This window comes from Oncorhynchus mykiss, chromosome 26, assembly GCF_057628025.1.
Source record: "Oncorhynchus mykiss isolate SJ-2025 chromosome 26, ASM5762802v1, whole genome shotgun sequence".
Classification (NCBI taxonomy): domain Eukaryota; kingdom Metazoa; phylum Chordata; class Actinopteri; order Salmoniformes; family Salmonidae; genus Oncorhynchus; species Oncorhynchus mykiss.
In genome coordinates, this window is record NC_143047.1 from 16817137 (window position 1) to 16837429 (window position 20293).

General features: G+C 44.7%; 1 protein-coding gene across 6 annotated transcripts; it reads left to right on the plus strand.

The window, feature by feature from the left end:
• Positions 1-4545: 4545 nt before the first annotated feature.
• Positions 4546-20281, plus strand: LOC110506480 (AMP deaminase 3). Of its 6 annotated transcripts, XM_021586119.3 has the most exons (17): positions 4546-4683; positions 5019-5096; positions 9177-9399; positions 9501-9687; positions 10069-10234; positions 10862-11081; positions 11163-11292; positions 11433-11627; positions 15614-15745; positions 15955-16118; positions 16265-16391; positions 16479-16642; positions 17291-17411; positions 17983-18156; positions 18251-18361; positions 18714-18928; positions 19871-20281. In XM_021586119.3, the coding sequence occupies exons 2-16, from the start codon at positions 5039-5041 to the stop codon at positions 18891-18893; spliced, it is 2352 nt and encodes a 783-aa protein (XP_021441794.3). In that variant the 5' UTR covers positions 4546-4683; positions 5019-5038; the 3' UTR covers positions 18894-18928; positions 19871-20281. The 6 variants fall into 6 exon arrangements, with proteins under 6 accessions (XP_021441794.3, XP_090078390.1, XP_090078389.1 ...); XM_090222264.1 differs by having other exon boundaries at positions 18714-20281; XM_090222263.1 differs by lacking the exon at positions 4546-4683 and having other exon boundaries at positions 4918-5096.
• The last annotated feature ends 12 nt before the right edge of the window (positions 20282-20293 follow it).

The window sequence follows — 20293 nt, forward strand, 5'->3', positions numbered from 1 at the left end:
ACCCTACCTATTTTGGTTTGCTTACTGACCAAATCTATTGAACATGTTGCTGCACAGGCAAGTGAAGTGTATACCAGAACTCTATTTGATTGGTATGCCAGATACAATTTGGATGAATGTATGGTTCAAGAAGAGGCCGTTGCACTTCCTTCCTGTCTTAGTCAAAACATGGTCATTAGTAACTCCACTGGACCAGAGAGAGGTTATGGATTGTCTTGGGTCATTGTAAAAGTCAAGGATAGGAGCCAATTGAATTGCAATGCAGATGATTATTATCTGATTGTATAAGAAGGCATGCGCTACAAGACAGCTTGCCAGAGACATGTGTAATTACATTGTTTTGGCTCTAATGCCATCTAGTGACTTAAAATGGCACCAGCTTGACAAAGTGATTGCTTTGGCCACCTAAACAAAAGCACAATTTGGTGGTATTAACGGAAAATACATATGTCACCTGTTTAATCTCCAGAATTTTTTTTTGAAATCACTAAAGAGTAGAGAAACATCCTGGGCCTGTTCCAGTTGGACCACAGCAGTGCTGAAATCTAGACAGGCAACATTGAGGAAAAGTAGCCATCTGTTTATTTTTAGTTATTTAACCATTATTTAACTAAGCAAGTCAGTTAAGAACATATTCTTATTTACAGTGACAGCCTAGGAACAGGGGGTTAACTGCCTTGTTCAGGGGCAGAACAAGATATTTTTTTACCTTGTCAGCTTGGGGATTCGATCCACCAACCTTTCGGTTACTGGCCCAACACTCTAACCACTAGGTTACCTGCCGTAAGGTGACATATGAGCTAAATGATGAGTATACTCAGGTAAATGTCTGCCTGTTTGGACACCTCATCATCAATACTCCTTCCTCCAGGGGACAACTGGACAGTTGGAGACATGGCAATCCTATAAACCTGGGGGCCATGCATCTCAAGTTCATTACTTTCCTTCACGTAAGGAATGGAATTTTTAAGTATGAGAACCGAAAAGCAGTGGAAATATGCCGAGGGGCTAAAGCATGCAATGGACCTTTCCATCTTCAAAGCCTCTGACAGTAATAATTAGAGTTGAAGAGTGAGAATCTCTTTGATTTTGATCAGGGTGATCTGGCTACAAATATCACAGGATAGACGGTGCAGCAGACCTTAGATGAGGCATTATGTATACAGGTCAAGAGTGATCAATACAAATGTGAGAGTCGTCAAATACTAATCAATTACATTTTTATTGTGAAGGGATTGTAACAAATTCCACCATGGGTCACCAAGAAGGCCCTGCTAGCCTAAAGTTCAAGGCTTTTCCTGGAACTATGCAGACAGAACAAACACAATACTATGACTTCTGGCCAAGTGAGACAACAAACTACAATAAGCACATGTTCATATTAGCTCACACTTTGGATTTATTTCAACAGTATCAGGCCTTAGGCTCCTCTCTATCCATAGACGTAGGTAAATGACACTACGGTACTACGCTCTTCTTTCTTGGTGACTCTGCCACCTGGTGGTGGGTACAGTATCTGACGCTTGCCATACGCTGCTCTACAATCAGTTGAATGACTGCTCGCATAGGAAAATTGTTAATTGTTCTGTTAAAAATCTGAGAAGAAAATGAAATAGATAGAATTGCTTTACCACAGGGACACAAGGAGTCATCCAGTGGTGTGATAGCGTCTACAAACTGACTAGTGCAGGTTTTCAATCAGTCAAAACTAATAACTCCCCCAGGCCCTAGATGCTTGATAAGAGCCCATGGATTTGTAAGAGATGTGATTCTTGTGTTCCTCTTAGGCGGTTATCACAAAGTCACAAGAGGGCCATTCTTTCCATCACAATGTCATCGAAGATACTGATTCTCAACCACTAAATGTCATTAGATATCAATGCATAATTGAATAATCCAAATGAATGTAATCAATTTGTCAGCTCAGCACGGCATGTGTGATATAACCACAGTCTGAAGCTGTCAGGGAAGCCAAACATCAGTATTCAATAAGATCACATACCAACGCTGTCTATGGACGCAGCCAGATCACTTCCACAGTCATATCAGTGGGACGCCATCTCCTTTCCTATGCTTCACATGGAGACGTGATGCAGTTTTCCATTCTGGTTATGGAGAAAGTGAAGCCCTCTGGCCAACTGTGACATGCTGTTCTCTACACCAGACGGGCAGCTATAGAAGCCCAGGGCAGATTCACACAGTAAAGCCCATATCCTTCTGTCCTGCTGTCTGTCAGTCATTCAGGAGGAGCAGACCGATGGCTCTGTGAGTGAGTCTTCTCCAGCCAACTCTAAAAAATCCCTGATAACTGGAGCAGGGGAGGATTAGTGTTGTAATGAGCCTACCAGACAAGCTAAATTACTTCTGTGCTTGCTTCAAGGCAAGTAACACTGAAACATGCATGAGAGCAACAGCTGTTCCGGACGAGTGTGTGATCACGTCCTCTGCAGCCGATGTGAGTAAGACCTTTAAACAGGTCAACATTCACAAGGCCCGATGGATTACCAGGACGTGTACTCCGCGCATGCGCTGATCAACTGGCAAGTGTCTTCACTGACATTTTCTGAGTCTGTAATACCAACATGTTTCAAGCAGACCACCATAGTCCCTATGCCTAAATGACTACCGACCTGTAGCCATGAAGTGCTTTGAAAGGCTGGTCATGGCTCACATCAACACCATTATGTCAGAAACCCTAGACCCACTCCAATTTGCACACAGATCCACAGATGATGCAATCTCTATTGCACTCCACACTGCCCGTTCCCACCTGGACAAAAGGAACACCTATATGAGAATGCTATTCTTTGACTACAGCTCAGCGTTCAACACCATAGTGCCCACAAAGCTCATCACTAAGCTAAGGACCGTGGGACTAAACACCTCCCTCTGCAACTGGATCCTGGACTTCCTGACGGGTCTCCCCCAGGAGATAAGGGTAGGTAACAACACATCTGCCACGCTGATCCTCAACACTGGGGCCACTCAGGGGTGCGTACTCGGTCCCCTCCTGTACTCCCTGTTCACTCATGACTGCACGGCCAGGCACGACTCCAACACCATCATTAAATTTGCAGATGACACAATAGTGATAGGCCTGATCACAGACAACAACGACACAGCCTATAGGGAGGAGGTCAGAGACCGGACCGTGTGGTGCCAGGACAACAACCTCTCCCTCAAAGTGATCAAGACAAAGGAGATGACTGTGGACTACAGGAAAAGGAGGACCGAGCACACCCCCATTCTCATCGACAGGGCTGCAGTGGAGCAGGTTGAGAGCTTCAAGTTCCTTGGCGTCCACATCACCAACAAACTAACATGGTCCAAGCACACCAAGACAGTCGTGAAGAGTGCATGACAAAACTTATTCCCCCTCAGGAGACAGAAAAGATTTGGCATGGGACCTCAGATCCTCAAAAGGTTCTACAGTTGCATCATCGAGAGCATCCAGATGGATTGCATCACTGCCTGGTATGGAAACTGCTCGGCCTACAAGGCACTACAGTATATCACTGGGTCCAAGCTTCCTGCCATCTAGGACCTCTATACCAGGCAGTGTCAGAGGAAGGCCCTAAAAATTGTCACAGACTCCAGCCACCCTAGTCATAGACTGTTCTCTCTGCTACCGCACGGCAAGCGGTACCGGAGCGCCAAGTCTAGGTCCAAGAGGCTTCTTAACAGCTTCTACCCCCAAGCCATCCGACTCCTGAACGTCTAATCAAATGGCTACCCAGACTATTTGCACTACCCCCCCCCCCCCCCCCCTTTTACGCTGCTGCTACTCTGTTATTATCTTTGCATAGTCACTTTAATAACTCTACCTACATGTACATATTACCGCAATTACCTCGACTAACTGGTGTCCCTGCACATTGACTCTGTACCGGTATCCCCTGTATATAGCCTCGCTATTGTTATTTTACTGCTGCTCTTAAATTATTGGTTACTTTTATTTCTTCTTTTTTTTAGGTATTTTTATTAAACTGCATTGATGGTTAAGAGCTTGTAAATAGGCATTTCACTGTAAGGTCTACTACACCTGTTGTATTCGGCGCATGTGACAAACTCATTTTGATTTGATTTGATCATCTCTTACCTTAGCCTGGGTACAGTCTGTTTGTGCCATCATGCCACTCGTTGCCACTCCTTGTCATGCCATGGTGTTGACATGATACCAGATCTGGGACCAGTCTAATCTCACCCTAAAATCCTGAAATAACAAATCCTCAACATGAGGGCCCTCTGTGTCTACTGCTGAAACAGGACTCTTTACAAAGTACTGATGTTTAACAATATGGTCTTTGCAAAATGTCAGCACCTCTTTTTCAGTTTGTCTCAGACCGAAGAGGGAATTGCTAAACTGAGGGGCAGCAGTAGAATATACAGAGAGGGACAGTGAGAGGACAACAATGGTAGTGTAACCTGTGTGAGTTATGACCAACTCATACTAATTTGCATTCTGGGTAAGAAGTAAGAATGAACACTTTACTTTATGTCATTTGCTATGCAGCGGCAGTGAAAGAGTTAAGGATGGTGTCTTGTGCACTGGAGGGCGATGAGTGAGTTATCTCCTTACCACCACAGGAGCAGAAAATGACAGAGGGTTTGCTCTGGGGGAACTTCCAGAGTTCATATAGTCTGCCTGACTGCAGAAGGTACGGAGGCACGGAGACAGAGGAGGTGAGTGAACAGCTATGGTCTAAAGATGTTATTGTATCTCACGAAGACTCAAATGATGGATCATTGACATGTGATGGTGATATGCTACATGTTGAATGTGCATTGTGTTTCTTACATAGTCTTACTGATTCAGCAGCTTGCTGTCTTCTCCAGTTTCTCTGTCTAAGATCGTATCAAAGTGATAAATTACTTTCATGTTGATGAGCATCAATCTGTCAACGCTATGAGACTAATGTAAATGCATTAAGGGACCATCCAATTGTGTCTGAGGAACACTCTGGGTAAAGCTGCGTTGCGCTCGTGCATGACTGAACTGTTTTGTTTTTCTCTCCCAGCCCCAAACACTGTGAGGAAGATGAGGAGAGGAGACACCTCTCTGCTAAAGCAGCAATCAAGCCCCTGTTTGGCAAAGGGTAAGCTTGCTCTCGACCTTCCTCCCCTCATTCCTTTTCTCTTCCTCTCTCAGGCTTATTTATTCACTCAATCTCTCACATGCTCTCTCACTCATACATGTAGACCCTCAGACATGCAGACATCAGCCCTATAGATAAAACAACACCACTCCAACCAGTGTTCATAAAGGTTGATCTACTGTACTGTACTCTCTTAAAATATCTTTAGCCAGGGTAATAAGTGTCTTTCTCATACACAGACTGACAGAGATGTAGTTTACCTTCTCTTATAGAGGTGTCTTTGACAGAAGGTACAGTCATTCAGGACTGGAGGAGACAGCAGGCTGGTGTCTGAGAGAGCCCAGAGAGGACATGATAAAAACAGTGTGTGACAGCTGTGTCTGAGGCAAGAGAATTACTAATGGCTGGAGTGATCTCAGAACATTCCTGCACAGGGACAGGGGGCGCTACAGTAAATGATCCAACACTGACAGTAAGATAGCAGGGATACAATGACCAGACCATTCGGAAACAACCCATCCAGGAGAAGCTCAAATTCCTTTTTGCCCCAATGTGCTAACATCATTGTATCAAAATGCCACTTGCAGACTCACAGGAATTTCCTGGGACGTACAGAGGCTTAGAACAACATATACAACTGATCATGGCTCAGTTCTCTCTCATTCTCTCTGTCTCTCAGTCCCCACATCCCGCTATCATAAGTACATCAGTGCAGAGTGGGAACCATTGAGATCAGACTGTGTCTGTGCCTACATTCATCTCCTCTAATGCTCTCTATGGAGCTGCAGCAGAAATCACCTCAGTCACATGATCTAATGCTCCCAAAACCAGATGTGCAGATCAATAATAGGAAGTCAGCTCCAATGCAGAACAACATTATTTCTCCATGTAATGAAGCTCTGAATGAAATATAGAGCAAGCTGAATGACATTGTTGCTGTCCAAAGATAAATCATTCTGCTGTGAGGCATTTCGACAGTCAACCTCAACAGGCCAGGTAAAAATACACATGGATTGTTAACATTGCGACCTGCAGGTTGGTGTGTGTGTGTGTGTGTGTGTGTGTGTGTGTGTGTGTGTGTGTGTGTGTGTGTGTGTGTGTGTGTGTGTGTGTGTGTGTGTGTGTGTGTGTGTGTGTGTGTGTGTGTGTGTGTGTGTGTGTGTGTGTGTGTTTAAGCAGAGGGGGCTGGACAGGCATGGGTAAACATGGGTTTGTGGGTCACTGTTTTGTCATCACCTATTCTAGTAGTAGTCTGATCCTTTACTAAGGATTATTACCCATCAGCTGACTGACATGATGCCAGAGATTATTCATTCTAACACTATGCACCTAAACCAAGGTCAGTCAGAGCTGAGATCATGTGTGCGGGTGGGTCTGTCGAGGCTCTGAGGCAAAGCAGTGATGCATGGCTGCGCAGCGGCAGTCCTCTCAATCAGGGCTGCCTGGGTAATGTTTACAATAAATGCAACAGCTGCATAGCCTGCCATCTGGCTCCTTAAGGAGGAAGGCTGCGGATGTATCACTGTCCCAAAGGTGGAGAGGAGTGTATGAGGAGTGTATGTGTGTGAGTGTGTGTGAGTCCAGCCAGCTGGGGGGAGTGCTGGTGGCTCGGCTTTGGGCTCTCTGTTGACAGCCAGTTGTGACATATCCCATGGATCATTGGCTCTGTCGACATGATGCCATTGGCTTCTTAAAATAGATAGAGAAGGACACTCAAAGAAAACAGAACCGCGGTCGTGAACCACGGCAGGCTCAGAGTGGGACCGACCCACATCGCAGCCAGCCCGTCAGAGTCAGGCGACCAGCCTGTTAGCCAGTCTCTACCGCAGAGAGACTGTACAGAGACACTGTGATCCTAGCTGAGATTTCCATCATCAGGACTCCCAGTGGAGACTGTACAGCACAGAGAGATGGCTGTGAACAGACCAGAAGGTAAGGCACAGCAGATAACGAGTTACGGTACATTATAAACTGTTCTAGCAGCTAGAGACTCGGAAACTATTGTGTTGCTGTTTGAGAGAATGTGATTAAGTTCATAACGTGTGATGGAAATGAGATGGCTGTTACTCTGGGAGGAATACTGATGGCTGTTTGGTGTCTCTGACTAAGAAAATTGTGTATAACTGATGCTGAGGCAGCAGTATAAGCAGAGAAAATGAGCGAGAGAGAGAGAGAGACAGTGTGTGCGTGTGTGTGTGTGCGTGTGTGTGTGTGAGAGAGTGAGGCAGCAGTATAAGCAGAGAGAATGAGAGAGAGAGAGAGAGAGAGAGAGTGTGTGTGTGTGTGTGTGTGTGTGTGTGTGAGAGAGTAAGGCAGCAGTATAAGCAGAGAGAATGAGAGAGAGAGAGAGAGAGAGAGAGACTGTGTGTGTGTGTGTGTGTGTGTGTGTGTGTGTGTGTGTGTGTGTGTGTGTGTGTGTGTGTGTGTGTGTGTGTGTGTGTGTGTGTGTGTGTGTGTGTGTGTGTGTGTGTGTGTGTGTGTGTGTGTGTGTGTGTGTGTGTGTGTGTGTGTGAGAGTAAGGCAACACTTGAGAGGAAGAAGCGGTGCTAAATTATTTATGAGAACCCATATTTTAATCAATGCTGCTGCTGCTTCACAGAAACCCTATCAGCTTTCAGAGTTCACCTGTGGTCTTTGCTGTAATGTGCTGCTCTCTCTGTCTGTCTGCAGTGCAGTGGGAATTGGGCAGTGGGCAGTGGGCAGTGGGCAGTGGGCAGTGGGCAGGCGCTAGTTTGATCCACAAAGCTGTTCTTAGAAGTGGCTTAGGGTGAGCAGTGGGGTGTTTGTGGCACAGAACTTTGGCAGGAATGGCAGCCCTCTTGGAAAGGCTTGGCAGAATGGAGCATTGACATTACTCTGTCACTGATGACACTAGAGCTTTTCTCTCAGGGGCACCAGGTCTGTATGGCCACTGTGCTGTCTGGGTGGATTGGGTTTCATGTCATTGGGGTATCAACAAACCCCTCGTGGTTCGGTCACTTGATCTGTGGGTGCAGACTTGTCCCTAAATGGGACAACTGTGTGGTTACTGGACCAGTGACTGACAATCAGACACTGGGCTATAAAGTCTACAGTTCAACCATTACTGTCACGGTTGCACAGGTTATTATGATTAGGACCATAAACCTGAAAGGAATAGAGCTGGTATGTGTCTGGAGACAAATCAAAATGGCAGTCATACTGTATTTCCAAAGTCGAGTTTTCCATTTTGAAAATCACATTGAGCCACTTAAGACAGCAGATTTTTTCAGTGTAATCTGCCAGCTCAAGATTTGTGTCCCTAGCCTCATCTTGATACATGACGAACAAACATGTTCATGAAACCGTATAAACAACATCATTGCAGCCCGAGTGTACAACTGCAGATACTCTGGTCTTCAGAAAATGAAGAGAATGACGGAACAGCTGGGAATTAAAACTGAATTAAATTCCAGGGGTAATAAGATGATCTCGGACAGTACAATCCACTCAGCAGACAGTCTCTGCATTAGATAAACACTAACCTGATGTCATTCTCTACCCTGTCTGTATGTTGTCCTCAGAGAGGACAGTACGGGGCCTGGTGTTGACCCTAAAGGTCATAAGTGAAAATAGCATATTGTCTCGGAGGCAATGTAACGTGATCAGTTGTCAGTATTTATGTCGGTCACAAGTGCTTAAAGATCTGCTTACCAGAGTAATTTCAAAAGGAGATTGCAGTATAAGCGCAGCACAATTTGTCAATCTGTCGTGGTGGTTGTTTTGCCATGCCTCGAGGTAACTCTGCTAAGCAAATAAATGAGTATGTGCTAATAGATCTAATATTAGCTAACACATTGTGCTAATAGTTCTCTGTTAATACTAGGTGAATATGCAAAGCAATGCTTTTAGCAGAGGGATGTCATGACAGTGAGGTGTTGTGATGACAAAGCAGATATGAGTTCTGAGTGGACAGAAATGCTGGAATTGGCAGCGATTTTTTGGGGACGAATTAGCTCCACCTCCTACAATAAAAAAACTCCACTCTAACGCTTCCAAAACTAAGTGTCTACATATCTGTACAGTGTTTATACTAAGCTGCTACACCTGGTGTTTTTACAGACATGCCGAGACAATTCCCTAAGATCACGCTGAGTGAGGTGGATGAGGAGACACGTCTGCTGGCTGAGAAGGTGTACGCGTCAGCGCTGAAGGAGGAGGACACAAACGATGCGCTGTCCATGTTCACCGTCCCTGAGGACTGTCCCATCGGCCTGCACCAGGCCAAGGAGAGGGAGCTGCTCAAAGAGCTGGCAGAGCAGCATTCAGAAGAGAGCGCCAAAAGGTGAGTCTGGCCCTCGACAATACAGGACCTCATGGAATCGAACCTAGCTGATCAGTTAAGTACTGGAGTGTCGGGAATTCATGAGAACGTTTGGTTTCCAGGAAGAAGAGTTTCAAGATGATCCGTTCGCAGTCTGCGTCCTTGCAGGGCCTGCAGATCCCTGTGACTGCAGAGTGGGCCCGTTCTGTGGTGACCCCATTCCTCTCACCATCCTCCACCTGCTCCTCACTTCCAGAGAACTGCCCCGAGTACCAGAGGGTCACCATCAGTGGAGACTACTGTGCTGGTGTAAGTGCTCCAAGCAGGTGGCATACAGTTCATACTCAACTCATACAGTATTTCACTTCATACTGGAAGAGTTGCAATGAAATGGGACAGTAATGATTGTGTTTTGCTTTTCGTGTATTGATGTGAATACTAATGTGTATATTGATGTGTATAGTGTATATTTATGTTTTTGTTTCGTCTGTAAAAAAAAAAGAACTTGGACTCAGCATGACTCCCTGTCAAAATAAAAGTTAGATAAACAATTAAAATAATAAAAGTGGTATTTTGGTATGACTTTAAATCCCCAGGTGGTTAACAATAATCTTGTGTGTAGAGAGTCCACAGGATGAAATGGAAAGCCATGTGATAAGACTAGTAATGACAGCTCTCTCCTCTCCCCAGATCACAGTAGAGGACTATGAACAGGCAGCAAAAACCCTGATGAAAGCCCTGTTCATTAGGGAGAAGTACTCCAGACTGGCCTACCATCGCTTTCCCCAGACCGTCGCCCAGTTCCTCCGCAGCGCTGAGAACCAGACGTGGAAGGAAGAGGACGGGGTTCTACCAGGTATACAATGAGTGTACAAAACATTCAGAACACCTTCCTAATATTGAGTTGCACCCCCCTTTTGCCCTCAGAACAGCCTCAATTCGTCGGGGCATGGGCTCCACAAGGTGTTGAAAGTGTTCCACAGGGATGCTGGCCCATGTTGACTCCAATAATTCCTACAGTTGTGACAAGTTGGCTAGATGTCCCTTGGGTAGTGATGCACACAGGAAACTGTTGAGTGTGAAAAACCAAGCATCGTTGCAGTTCTTGACACAAACCGGTGCGCCTGTCACCTATGACCATACCCCGTTCAAAGACACTTAAACATTTTGTCTTGCCCATTCACCCTTGGAATGGCACACATACACAATCCACGTCTCAATTGTTTCAAGGCTTAAAAATCCTTCTTTAACTTATCTCCTCCCCTTCATCTACATTGATTGAAGTGACATCAATAAGGGATCATAGATTTCACCTGGATTCACCTGTTAATTTATGTCATGGAAAGAGCAGGTGTTCATAATGTTTTGTACACTCAAACAGTGCCCATAAATTAACTATATGTCCATAATGTGTTCTTAACGTCCTGTACAAGTAGAGTCCATTGTATTAGAGTCTATGTCAGTCATACTGGTCTCCCCACAGATGTCTGCCCTTGCCCCAGGGAGGGGGAGGACCCGTACAACATTGAGAATATCCCAGACAACCTGAGCTATGAGCTGCAGACAAAAGATGGCATAGTGTATGTGTATGAGAACGCAGAGGCTCTAAGTCAGAACAGGCCCCGCAGCCTACCCTACCCTGACCTGGAGACCTTCGCCATAGACCTCAGCCATGTGCTGGCTATGATCATTGATGGACCCACGTGAGTGACCACCACTTCCTGAACTCACCACTGTGTAATGGAGCTTTATTTTTGTCTCTGCATAACTAACGTGCTTTACAGGAAGACCTATTGTCACAGACGCCTGAACTTCCTGGGCTCAAAGTTCTACCTGCATGAAATGCTCAATGAGATGGCTGAGCTAAAGGAACTGAAGGGTGTTCCACACAGAGACTTCTACAATGTCAGAAAGGCAAGTTTCCAACACTTGAATGTGAAAGCTAAATTTATAATGTGAAGTGAAAGTCCACCGTTTAGATCTGATTTGGCTACTTTCCCAGAGGCTTTGTGATAAAAAGCCACAATCAAACTGTGACGTCTCTCTTTCCCCAGGTGGACACACACATCCATGCAGCCGCCTGCATGTCCCAGAAGCACCTTCTGAACTTCATCCAGACCACCTACAAGACGGAGGCAGACCGTGTGGTGCTGGAGAAGGGCGGGCGGAAGCTGACCCTCAGAGAGGTGTTTGAACACCTCAACATGGACCCCTATGACCTCACTGTGGACTCCCTGGATGTACACGCTGTAAGACCCTCCCTCTCTCTATCTATTTCGCCTGACATCATGCAATACCCTTACAAAGAAAAATAAATGAAAAAATCATGGGGATAAACATCGTTTTCAGACACGTGGGAAGTTCCACATCTTATTTTCCATGTATTTTTCTCTCGTGAAAATATATAACACTATTACTCCACCACCGTTTCTGTAAAAAGCTACGGTTTGGGGCTGGAGAAATGCAACCACTCTCAAATCCCTACACTACGCTACGGATGCAAGGACTGTCCATCCATGATACACTACATGACCAAAAGTATGTGAACACTTGCTCGTCGAACATCTCATTTCAAAATCATGGGCAGTAATTTGGATTTTGTCCTCCTCTTTGCTGCTATAACAGCCTCCACTCTTCTGGGAAGGCTTCCACTAGATGTTGGAACATTGAATCGTCTACAATGTCATTGTATGCTGTACCATTAAGCTTTCCCTTCACTGGAACTAAGGGGCCTAGCCCGAACCATGAAAAACAGCCCCAGACCATTATTCCTCCTCCACCAAACTTTACAGTTGGCACTATGCATTGGGGCAGGTAGCATTCTCCTGGCATCCGCCAAACCCAGATTCGTCCACCATGAGACGATGGATGGTGAAGCGTGATTCATCACTCCAGAGAACTAATTTCCACTGCTCCAGAGTCCAATGGCAGCGAGCTATACACAACTCCAGCCGACGCTTTACATTGTGCATGGTGATCTTAGGCTTGTGTGTGGCTGCTCTGCCATGGAAACCCATTTCATGAAGCTCCCAACGAACAGTTCTTGTGCTGACGTTGTTTTCAGAGGCAGTTTGGAACTCGGTAGTTGTAACCAAGGACAGACGAACTCTGGAGTGTTGCAACCGAGGACAGACGATTTTTAAGCACTATGCACTTCAGCACTCGGCGGTCATGAGGCAAAATATTTTATATTCTTCAAGAATCAATTGGTAAATATCATTAATTTATAAGTCCAAAAATGGATGTGGTCACTAAGGATTGCCCATTTAATAACAGGTAGTGACTTTCATACAGCAGACCTACACTGAGTGTACAAGATATTAAGAACCCCTACTCTTTCCAATGACATAGAGTGACCAGGTGAATCCAGGTGAAATCTATGATCCCTTATTGATGTCACTTGTTAAATACACTTCAATCAGTGTAGATGAAGGGGAGGAGACAGGTTAAATAATCATTTTTAAGCCTTGAGACAATTGAGACATTGATTGTGTACAGTATGTGTGCTATTCAGAGGGTGAAAGAGCAAGAAAAAAGATTTAAGTGACTTTGAACAGGGTATGGTCGTAGGTGCCAGGCGCACTAGTTTGTGTCAAGAACTACAATGCTGCTAGGTTTCTCACGCTCAACAGTGTCCCGTGTGTATCAAGACTGATCAACCACCCAAAGGACATCCAGCCGACTGTGGGAAGCATTGGAGTCAACATTGGCCAGATCCCTGTGGAACACATGTAGAGTTCATGCTCCGATGAATTGAGGCTGTTCTGAGGGCAAAATGGGTTGCAACTCAATATTAGGAAGGTGTTCTTAATGTTTTGTACACTCAGTGTATGTCGCCATTTGAACGTGAACCATTAACATGCCCGAAAAGAGAAAGAGAAATAATTTCGTCCACTGCTCTGTGAATGTCCCGCATAATTTCTCCCTTGTAAATAATTTAGGATTTTTAGATGCTGTCACCATAATTCCATAGGTGGAAACATTGCTTCTGCAACATGCTAACAGAATAACATTATTTAAACCCCACGTGAACTTGCAATTCCACATGTGAAACTGCACATTTGATTTATTTGTCATTTTTATCATGTGGAAGTTTTCACATAGTGCCTTCGGAAATGATTCAGACCCCTTTACTTTTTTCATATTTTGTTTCGTTACAGCTTTATTCTAAAATTGATTAAATAGTTTTTCCCCTCATCAATCTACACACAATACCCCATAATGACAAACCAAAAACATGGACTTATGTAAATATGAAATATCACATTTACATAAGTATTCAGACCCTTTACTTAGTACTTTGTTGAAGCACCTTTGGCAGCAATTACAGTATTGACTCTTCTTGGGTATGACGCTACAAGCTTGGCACACCTGTATTTGGGGAGTTTCTCCCATTCTTTTCTGCTGATCCTCTCAAGCTCTGTCAGGTTGGATGGGGAGGACAACGACCCTAAGCACACAGCCAAGACAACGCAGGAGTGGCTTCGGGGCAAGTCTCTCCAGAGATGTTCGATCGGGTTCAAGTCTGGGCTCTGGCTGGGCCACTCAAGGACATTCAGAGACTTGTCCCGAAGCCACTCATACGTTGTCTTGGCTGTGTGCTTAGGCTCGTTGTCCTGTTGGAAGGTGAACATTCACCCCAGTCTGAGGTCCAGAGCGCTCTGGAGCAGGTTTTCATCAAGGATCTCTCTATACTTTGCTCCGTTCACCTTTCTTCAAGCCTGACTCGTCTACTAGACCCTGCCACTGAAAAACATCCCCACAGCATGATGCTGCCACCCCCATGCATCACCGTAGGCATTGGTATTGGCCATGTGATGAGCGGTGCCTGGTTTCCTCCAGACGCTTGGCATTCAGGCCAAAGAGTTCAATCTTGGTTTCTTCAGACCAGAGAATTGTGTTTCTCATGTTCTGAGAGTCTTTAAGTGCCTTTTGGAAAACTCCAAGCGGGCTGTCATGTGCCTTTTACTGAGGAGTGGCTTCTGTCTGGCCACTCTACCATAAAGATCTGATTGGTGGAGTGCTGCAGAGATGGTTGTCCTTCTGGAAGGTTCTCCCATCTCCACAGAGGAACTCTAGAGCTCTGTCAGTGTGACCATCAGGTTTTTGGTCACCTCCTTAACCAAGGCCTTTTGTCCCCCAATTGCTCAGTTTGGCTGGGCGGCCAGCTCTTGGAAGTCTTGGTGGTTCCAAACTTCCATGTAAGAAAGATGGAGGCCACTGTGTTCTTGGGGACCTTCAATGCTGCAGAAATGTTTTGGTACTCTTCCTCAGAACTGTGCCTCGACACAATCCTGTCTTGGAGCTCTACGGACAATTCCTTCGACCCCATGGCTTGGTTTTTGCTCTGACATGCACTGTCAACTGTGGGACCTTAAATTGACAGGTGTGTGCCTTTCCAAATCATGTCCAATCAATTGAATTTCTCACAGGTGGACTCCAATCAAGTTGTAGAAACATCTCAAGGATGATCAATGGAAACAGGATGCACCTGAGCTCAACTTTGAGTCTCATAGCAAAAGGTCTGAATACTTATGTAAATATTTTTTGTATAAAAAAAAATAAAAATTAAAAATGAAAAAAGCTAAAATTTCAAAAAAAACTGTTTTTGCTTTGCCATTATGGGGTATACTGTGTGGATTGTTGAGGTTTTTTTTCTATTTTAGTTAATCCATTTTAGAATAGGGCTGTAACGTAACAAAATGTTGGAAAAATCAAGTGGTCTGAATACTTTCCGAAGGCACTGTATGAAACTGCAAATGTGATTTTCACATGATTGAATTTCACACCTGAACTTGCATTTCCACATGGGAAAGTGAGCTTTTCACATGTGAATGTTTTTCACATGTGAAACTGAATATCCGATTTTCACCTGGAAATTTCACAACTGAAACCGCAATTCACATGTGAGGTGAACACATGTTACTCTCCTCACATGTTACAAGGTGGTGTTGACTTGTGAACTCTTAATTGAATACATGTGAAAATATGGTTTCACATGTGAAATGTAAGATCAACATGTGAAAACAGGCATTGCTTGTTAGACATGTGTATTTTTGTAAGAGTATATCATCCATACTCTACAGGAACAGCTGTTATGCCATAAAACACAGATTTATTGTGTAACCATAGCTGTTCAGTTATATCTATGTCTAGAGACACATTTCAGTTTTGGAGATCCGTTAGCACCATCCATACGCTAATATTACATCTGTGTGTGTGCCTCACCCCACAGGGCAGACAAACCTTTCACAGATTCGATAAGTTCAACTCCAAGTACAACCCAGTGGGGGCCAGTGAACTCCGAGAAATCTACCTGAAAACAGACAACCTCATAGATGGAGAGTACTTTGCACGCATTATCAAGGTATAGTTCATTCATACAGAAAACATCCTGATTCTCTGAAATTGATAACACATGTTGTGTTGCACAAGTTATTGTTATTTTGCAACAACAACATGTGCAGCAACACATTTGAGGATGTGTTACTCTGATGGATGGGAGGTGACAGAGACCCAGAATAATGGTCTTGTTTGGAGATGAGAGAACTTTCTACCACGTCTTGCCCTTGACAGGAAGTGTCCCATGACCTAGAGGAGAGTAAGTACCAGCATGCTGAGCCTCGTCTGTCCATCTACGGACGCTCTGCAGATGAATGGGACAGCCTCTCCAAGTGGTTCATCCAGCACAAAGTGCACTCTACCAACATGCAGTGGATCATCCAAGTCCCCAGGATCTAGTAAGTGCTGCTGCCTGAGTGACAGCTGAAGGCAAAGAGTTACATTTCACTTTCAACTGGAGAAGGTATGTAACATGGCTACTATAAACGATAATACTCTTTTTGTGAGATGTTTGTCATGCTTAAAAATGTTTCACTTCTTTCAGTGATATTTTCAAGTCAAAGAAGTTGATCACGAACTTTGCCAAGATGTTGGAGAACTTATTCCTTCCTCTGTTTGAGGCTACAGTCAATCCACAGAAGCACAAGGAGCTACATGTATTTCTCAAATATGTGAGTATAATTCATTTGGATTTTCCTGCAAAAACTATCCTGATAGTGTCAACCATTCACCATTCAACCCCTACTCTTCCTGTGCAGGTGACAGGCTTTGACAGTGTGGATGACGAGTCCAAGCACAGTGACCACATGTTCTCCTACAAGAGCCCCAAGCCTGAGCAGTGGACAGCAGATGAAAACCCTCCCTACAGCTACTACCTCTTCCACATGTACGCCAACATCATGGTGCTCAACAATCTGAGGAAGTACGTACCTGTTGATATCTGCCCCTCTCAGGCCTCTGGTAATGGACCCAAACCATTACATCTCATTCAAGAGAAACATAGACTTCCAACTGTCCTTCTGCTGATGCTGCTGAGGGGAAATGTAGGTGTTACACCCATTGTTCAGTTGCTATTATTCATTGAATTTACAGTAAGGCACTTCAGAATGTCCTGAGGGCAACCAAGGGGAGCAGAACAGGTGTCTGGTTGCAGTCATGCTACATTACTGCACAGTGTAATGCACCAAGGCATCTATAAATACATTCCCTATGATAATACAAAGGAATAGAATTACAGACTTGAATTACTGGCACATATGGTCAAGGAGCTCCTCCAAGGTCACTAAAGATGCTACTGTAGGTGCTACATAATGCACTTGTGTAGCTCTGTTTGTGTATGTGCAACGTGTGTGCGCGCAGTCAACCTCAACAGGCCAGGTAAAAATACACATGGATTGTTAACATTGCGACCTGCAGGTTTGTGTGTGTGTGTGTGTGTGTGTGTGTGTGTGTGTGTGTGTGTGTGTGTGTGTGTGTGTGTGTGTGTGTGTGTGTGTGTGTGTGTGTGTGTGTGTGTGTGTGTGTGTGTGTGTGAATATGACCACTGAATATTTCCCTGGGTCTCTTCCAGAGAGCGGGGCTTGAGCACCTTCCAGTTCCGTCCACACTGCGGGGAGGCTGGATCCATCACCCACCTGGTCTCTGCTTTCCTCACAGCTGACAACATCTCCCACGGCCTCAACCTCAAGAAGGTCCTTTAGCACTAGACTGAATCCTGCATCAACTGTCCTCAACACACTACAGCCTACACACATTTATCTGCCATCAATGGACTAATATAGTTCCTCAACTCCCCAGCATGTTTGAATGGAGCACTCTCATGCTGATCTCCCATGTGATACAGTAGGTGCTACTCACATGAATAGTGGATGTCATGAGATGACCCTAAAGAAATGCAAAGCTATCTAATATTCTCACATGAAAGCACACTGTATAAATGCAAGCCATTGTACTGTAATACAGTAACAGTGTTCAGCCCTTCAGGGCTTCCTGTTTGCTTCATTTTCCTGTCTTTCTGTGGGCCTAACCAGCACACAGACAAGGAAAGGCCCTGTCTACCAGGCCTGCTCCATGCAAATACAGCCACTGAAAATAACCGAGCCAGCCACAGAGACAGGAGCTAGCTTTCAACTTTTGACACATTTTAACATCCACCGTGTCTGCTGATCAGTAAGCAGAGACCCTGTACGCTGAGCAGGTGACAGCGAGGTGTGTGTGAGTCTGTGTGTATGTACTGAGTGTGTCTGTCTCTCTCTGTCACAGAGCCCTGTCCTACAGTACCTGTACTACCTGGCCCAGGTGCCCATTGCCATGTCTCCTCTGAGCAATAACAGCTTGTTCCTGGAATATTCCAAAAACCCTCTCAGGGAGTTCCTACACAAGGGGCTGTGCGTGTCTCTATCAACAGATGATCCTATGCAGTTCCACTATACCAAGGTAAACTGTTGGAGAAAATAGTAGCTCAAATCAGCTGAGTGTTCAATAGCTGCATTGTAGGACAGTACCGGATGACAGTGTGTCCTGTCTGTAGGAGGCACTAATGGAGGAGTATGCCATCGCGGCCCAGCTGTGGAAGCTCAGCACCTGTGATGTGTGTGAGATTGCCAGGAACAGTGTGCTGCAGAGTGGCCTGTCTCACCAGGTAGAGCTCTGGGCACTGATATCTACACTTTTAGAAAAAAGGGTTCCAAAAGGGCTCTTCGCTGTCCTCACAGGAGAACCCTTCATGTTCCAGGTAGAATACTCTTTGGTTCCAGGTAGAAACCCAAAAGTGTTCTACCAGGAACCAAGGGTACTTCAAAGGGTTCTCCTATGGTGACAGCCAATGAACCCTTTTACATTCTAGATAGCATATTCTTTATAGTGTATAATAGCATGAATGCAAAATAACATGAAATATCCTTCCCCTGTCCCCCATCTAATGGAGTGGTTATACCTAAGGAGCTTACATGATATACAATATCTGGTAATACTGTATGACTCATTTTGTGCAGGAGAAGAAGCACTTTATTGGGGCCAACTACTTGAAGGATGGACCTGAGGGGAACGACATTCGGCGGACCAATGTGGCTCAGATCCGCATGGCCTACCGCCACGAGACCCTGTGCAATGAACTCAGCTTCCTAGTGGATGCAGTGAAGACTGAAGCGGCCATTGGCACACAACCAGAGTGACCACAACAACATGGGACTTAGCTCAATCCATGCATGTAAGCTCTCAACCATCACAACGATATCTCTTGGGAGAAAAAGCCCAATGGTTTGAATGGATAAGTGTGACTCTTGTTTCTCTGGCTGCATGTGTGCTACTGTGAAAGCAGATAACAAGGGGCGCCATTGCAGTTAAAGAGATTCTCCAGTACTTTTGTATACATTTTGCCAGTGGTTCTGAAAGTAGTGCTCAAGAGCCAAAAGTGGCCCCCGAAAATGGTGTACTATATCACATACTGTACGTGCAGATATATGCACCATGCCATTGCTCTCTCTCTCGCTCTGCTGTGGGTGCATCATGTGCATCTTGCTAGTTGTCATATGGCGAGGGGCTGAAGCTCATTGGTTGAATTCGAATCCTAAGGGGCTGGCCCACATGGAGGAATATGTAGGCCAAGCACAGCTTCCAGAAAAGTAGTTTCTTTAAAACTAGGCATTTCATGTATAACTGAGGTAAGGTAGGTTATGCATGTATGAACTGCACATTGACACATCCAAAGCGGGAGGTTTAATGAATACGTATTAGTCGCCAAAGTTCCAGAGCATGTCTTTAACAGTATAAAAATAGTTTGGAGAGGTAGCACTAGGAGCCAACTACATCTTAGTGTCTTAATGATGTAGGTCCACAGTACAAGGGTTTCCTTCTGCAGTGCAGCAACATCCTCTGCACTAAGGCTGGCTCCCTCTGCAGAGCACTTACTCACAGTTCAGTAATGTTACAACATATTTGTGGTTTCAAGTGCAATGTCTGGGAGAAAAAACACTGGCCACTTCTATTTTGATGTCCAACACTCACTGCATCATGCCTTAGTGATGGGCGGTCCCAGCTGTTGACAGAACCTGACAGTGTTTATCTCTGGAGCTGGAACACTGCTTTAGCTGTGATGAATGAAGTCTGGTACATTTCCACTGTCCCTTTCCATGTGTGCTTGTTTTTACAGGATGTCATGCAGTAGGTTCCAAGGAGGACACTGAAGTCAATTGTGGGACACTGTAGGTACTATACATTGTACTTGCATGTACTGTATGATATCTGCTTGAAGTATTTGTGTGAATGTTTTGTTTCAATTTGAATGAAAACAGGCATTTATATTGGTCAGAGTATGCTATATTTCATTTGAATGTACTGTATCTATAACGTACTGTGCTGTGTCTATAAAGCAACATTGAGTCAATTGAGTTGTGAAAGTTTGGACAAGAGAGAAAAATGAGAAAGCATATAAGATGCAAGATGTCCAAAGATGTTACAACGCTCTATCTCACCTCTTCCTCGTTAATGGTTGACAGAATGCTGTAAAATAGCCTGTTTTTAATGATGTTACTTTTGTTATAAATAAAGATATTTAAACATGGATAATTCCATT

Excerpts from the sequence above, each read along its gene's own strand:
- LOC110506480 (XM_090222263.1), top strand. The coding sequence starts at position 4,988 with ATGACTGAACTGTTTTGTTTTTCTCTCCCAGCCCCAAACACTGTGAGG. Across the intron at positions 11,293-11,432 it reads ACTTCTACAATGTCAGAAAG|GTGGACACACACATCCATGC; the intron begins GCAAGTTTCCAA and ends CTCTTTCCCCAG. Across the intron at positions 17,412-17,982 it reads ACGGCCTCAACCTCAAGAAG|AGCCCTGTCCTACAGTACCT; the intron begins GTCCTTTAGCAC and ends TCTCTGTCACAG.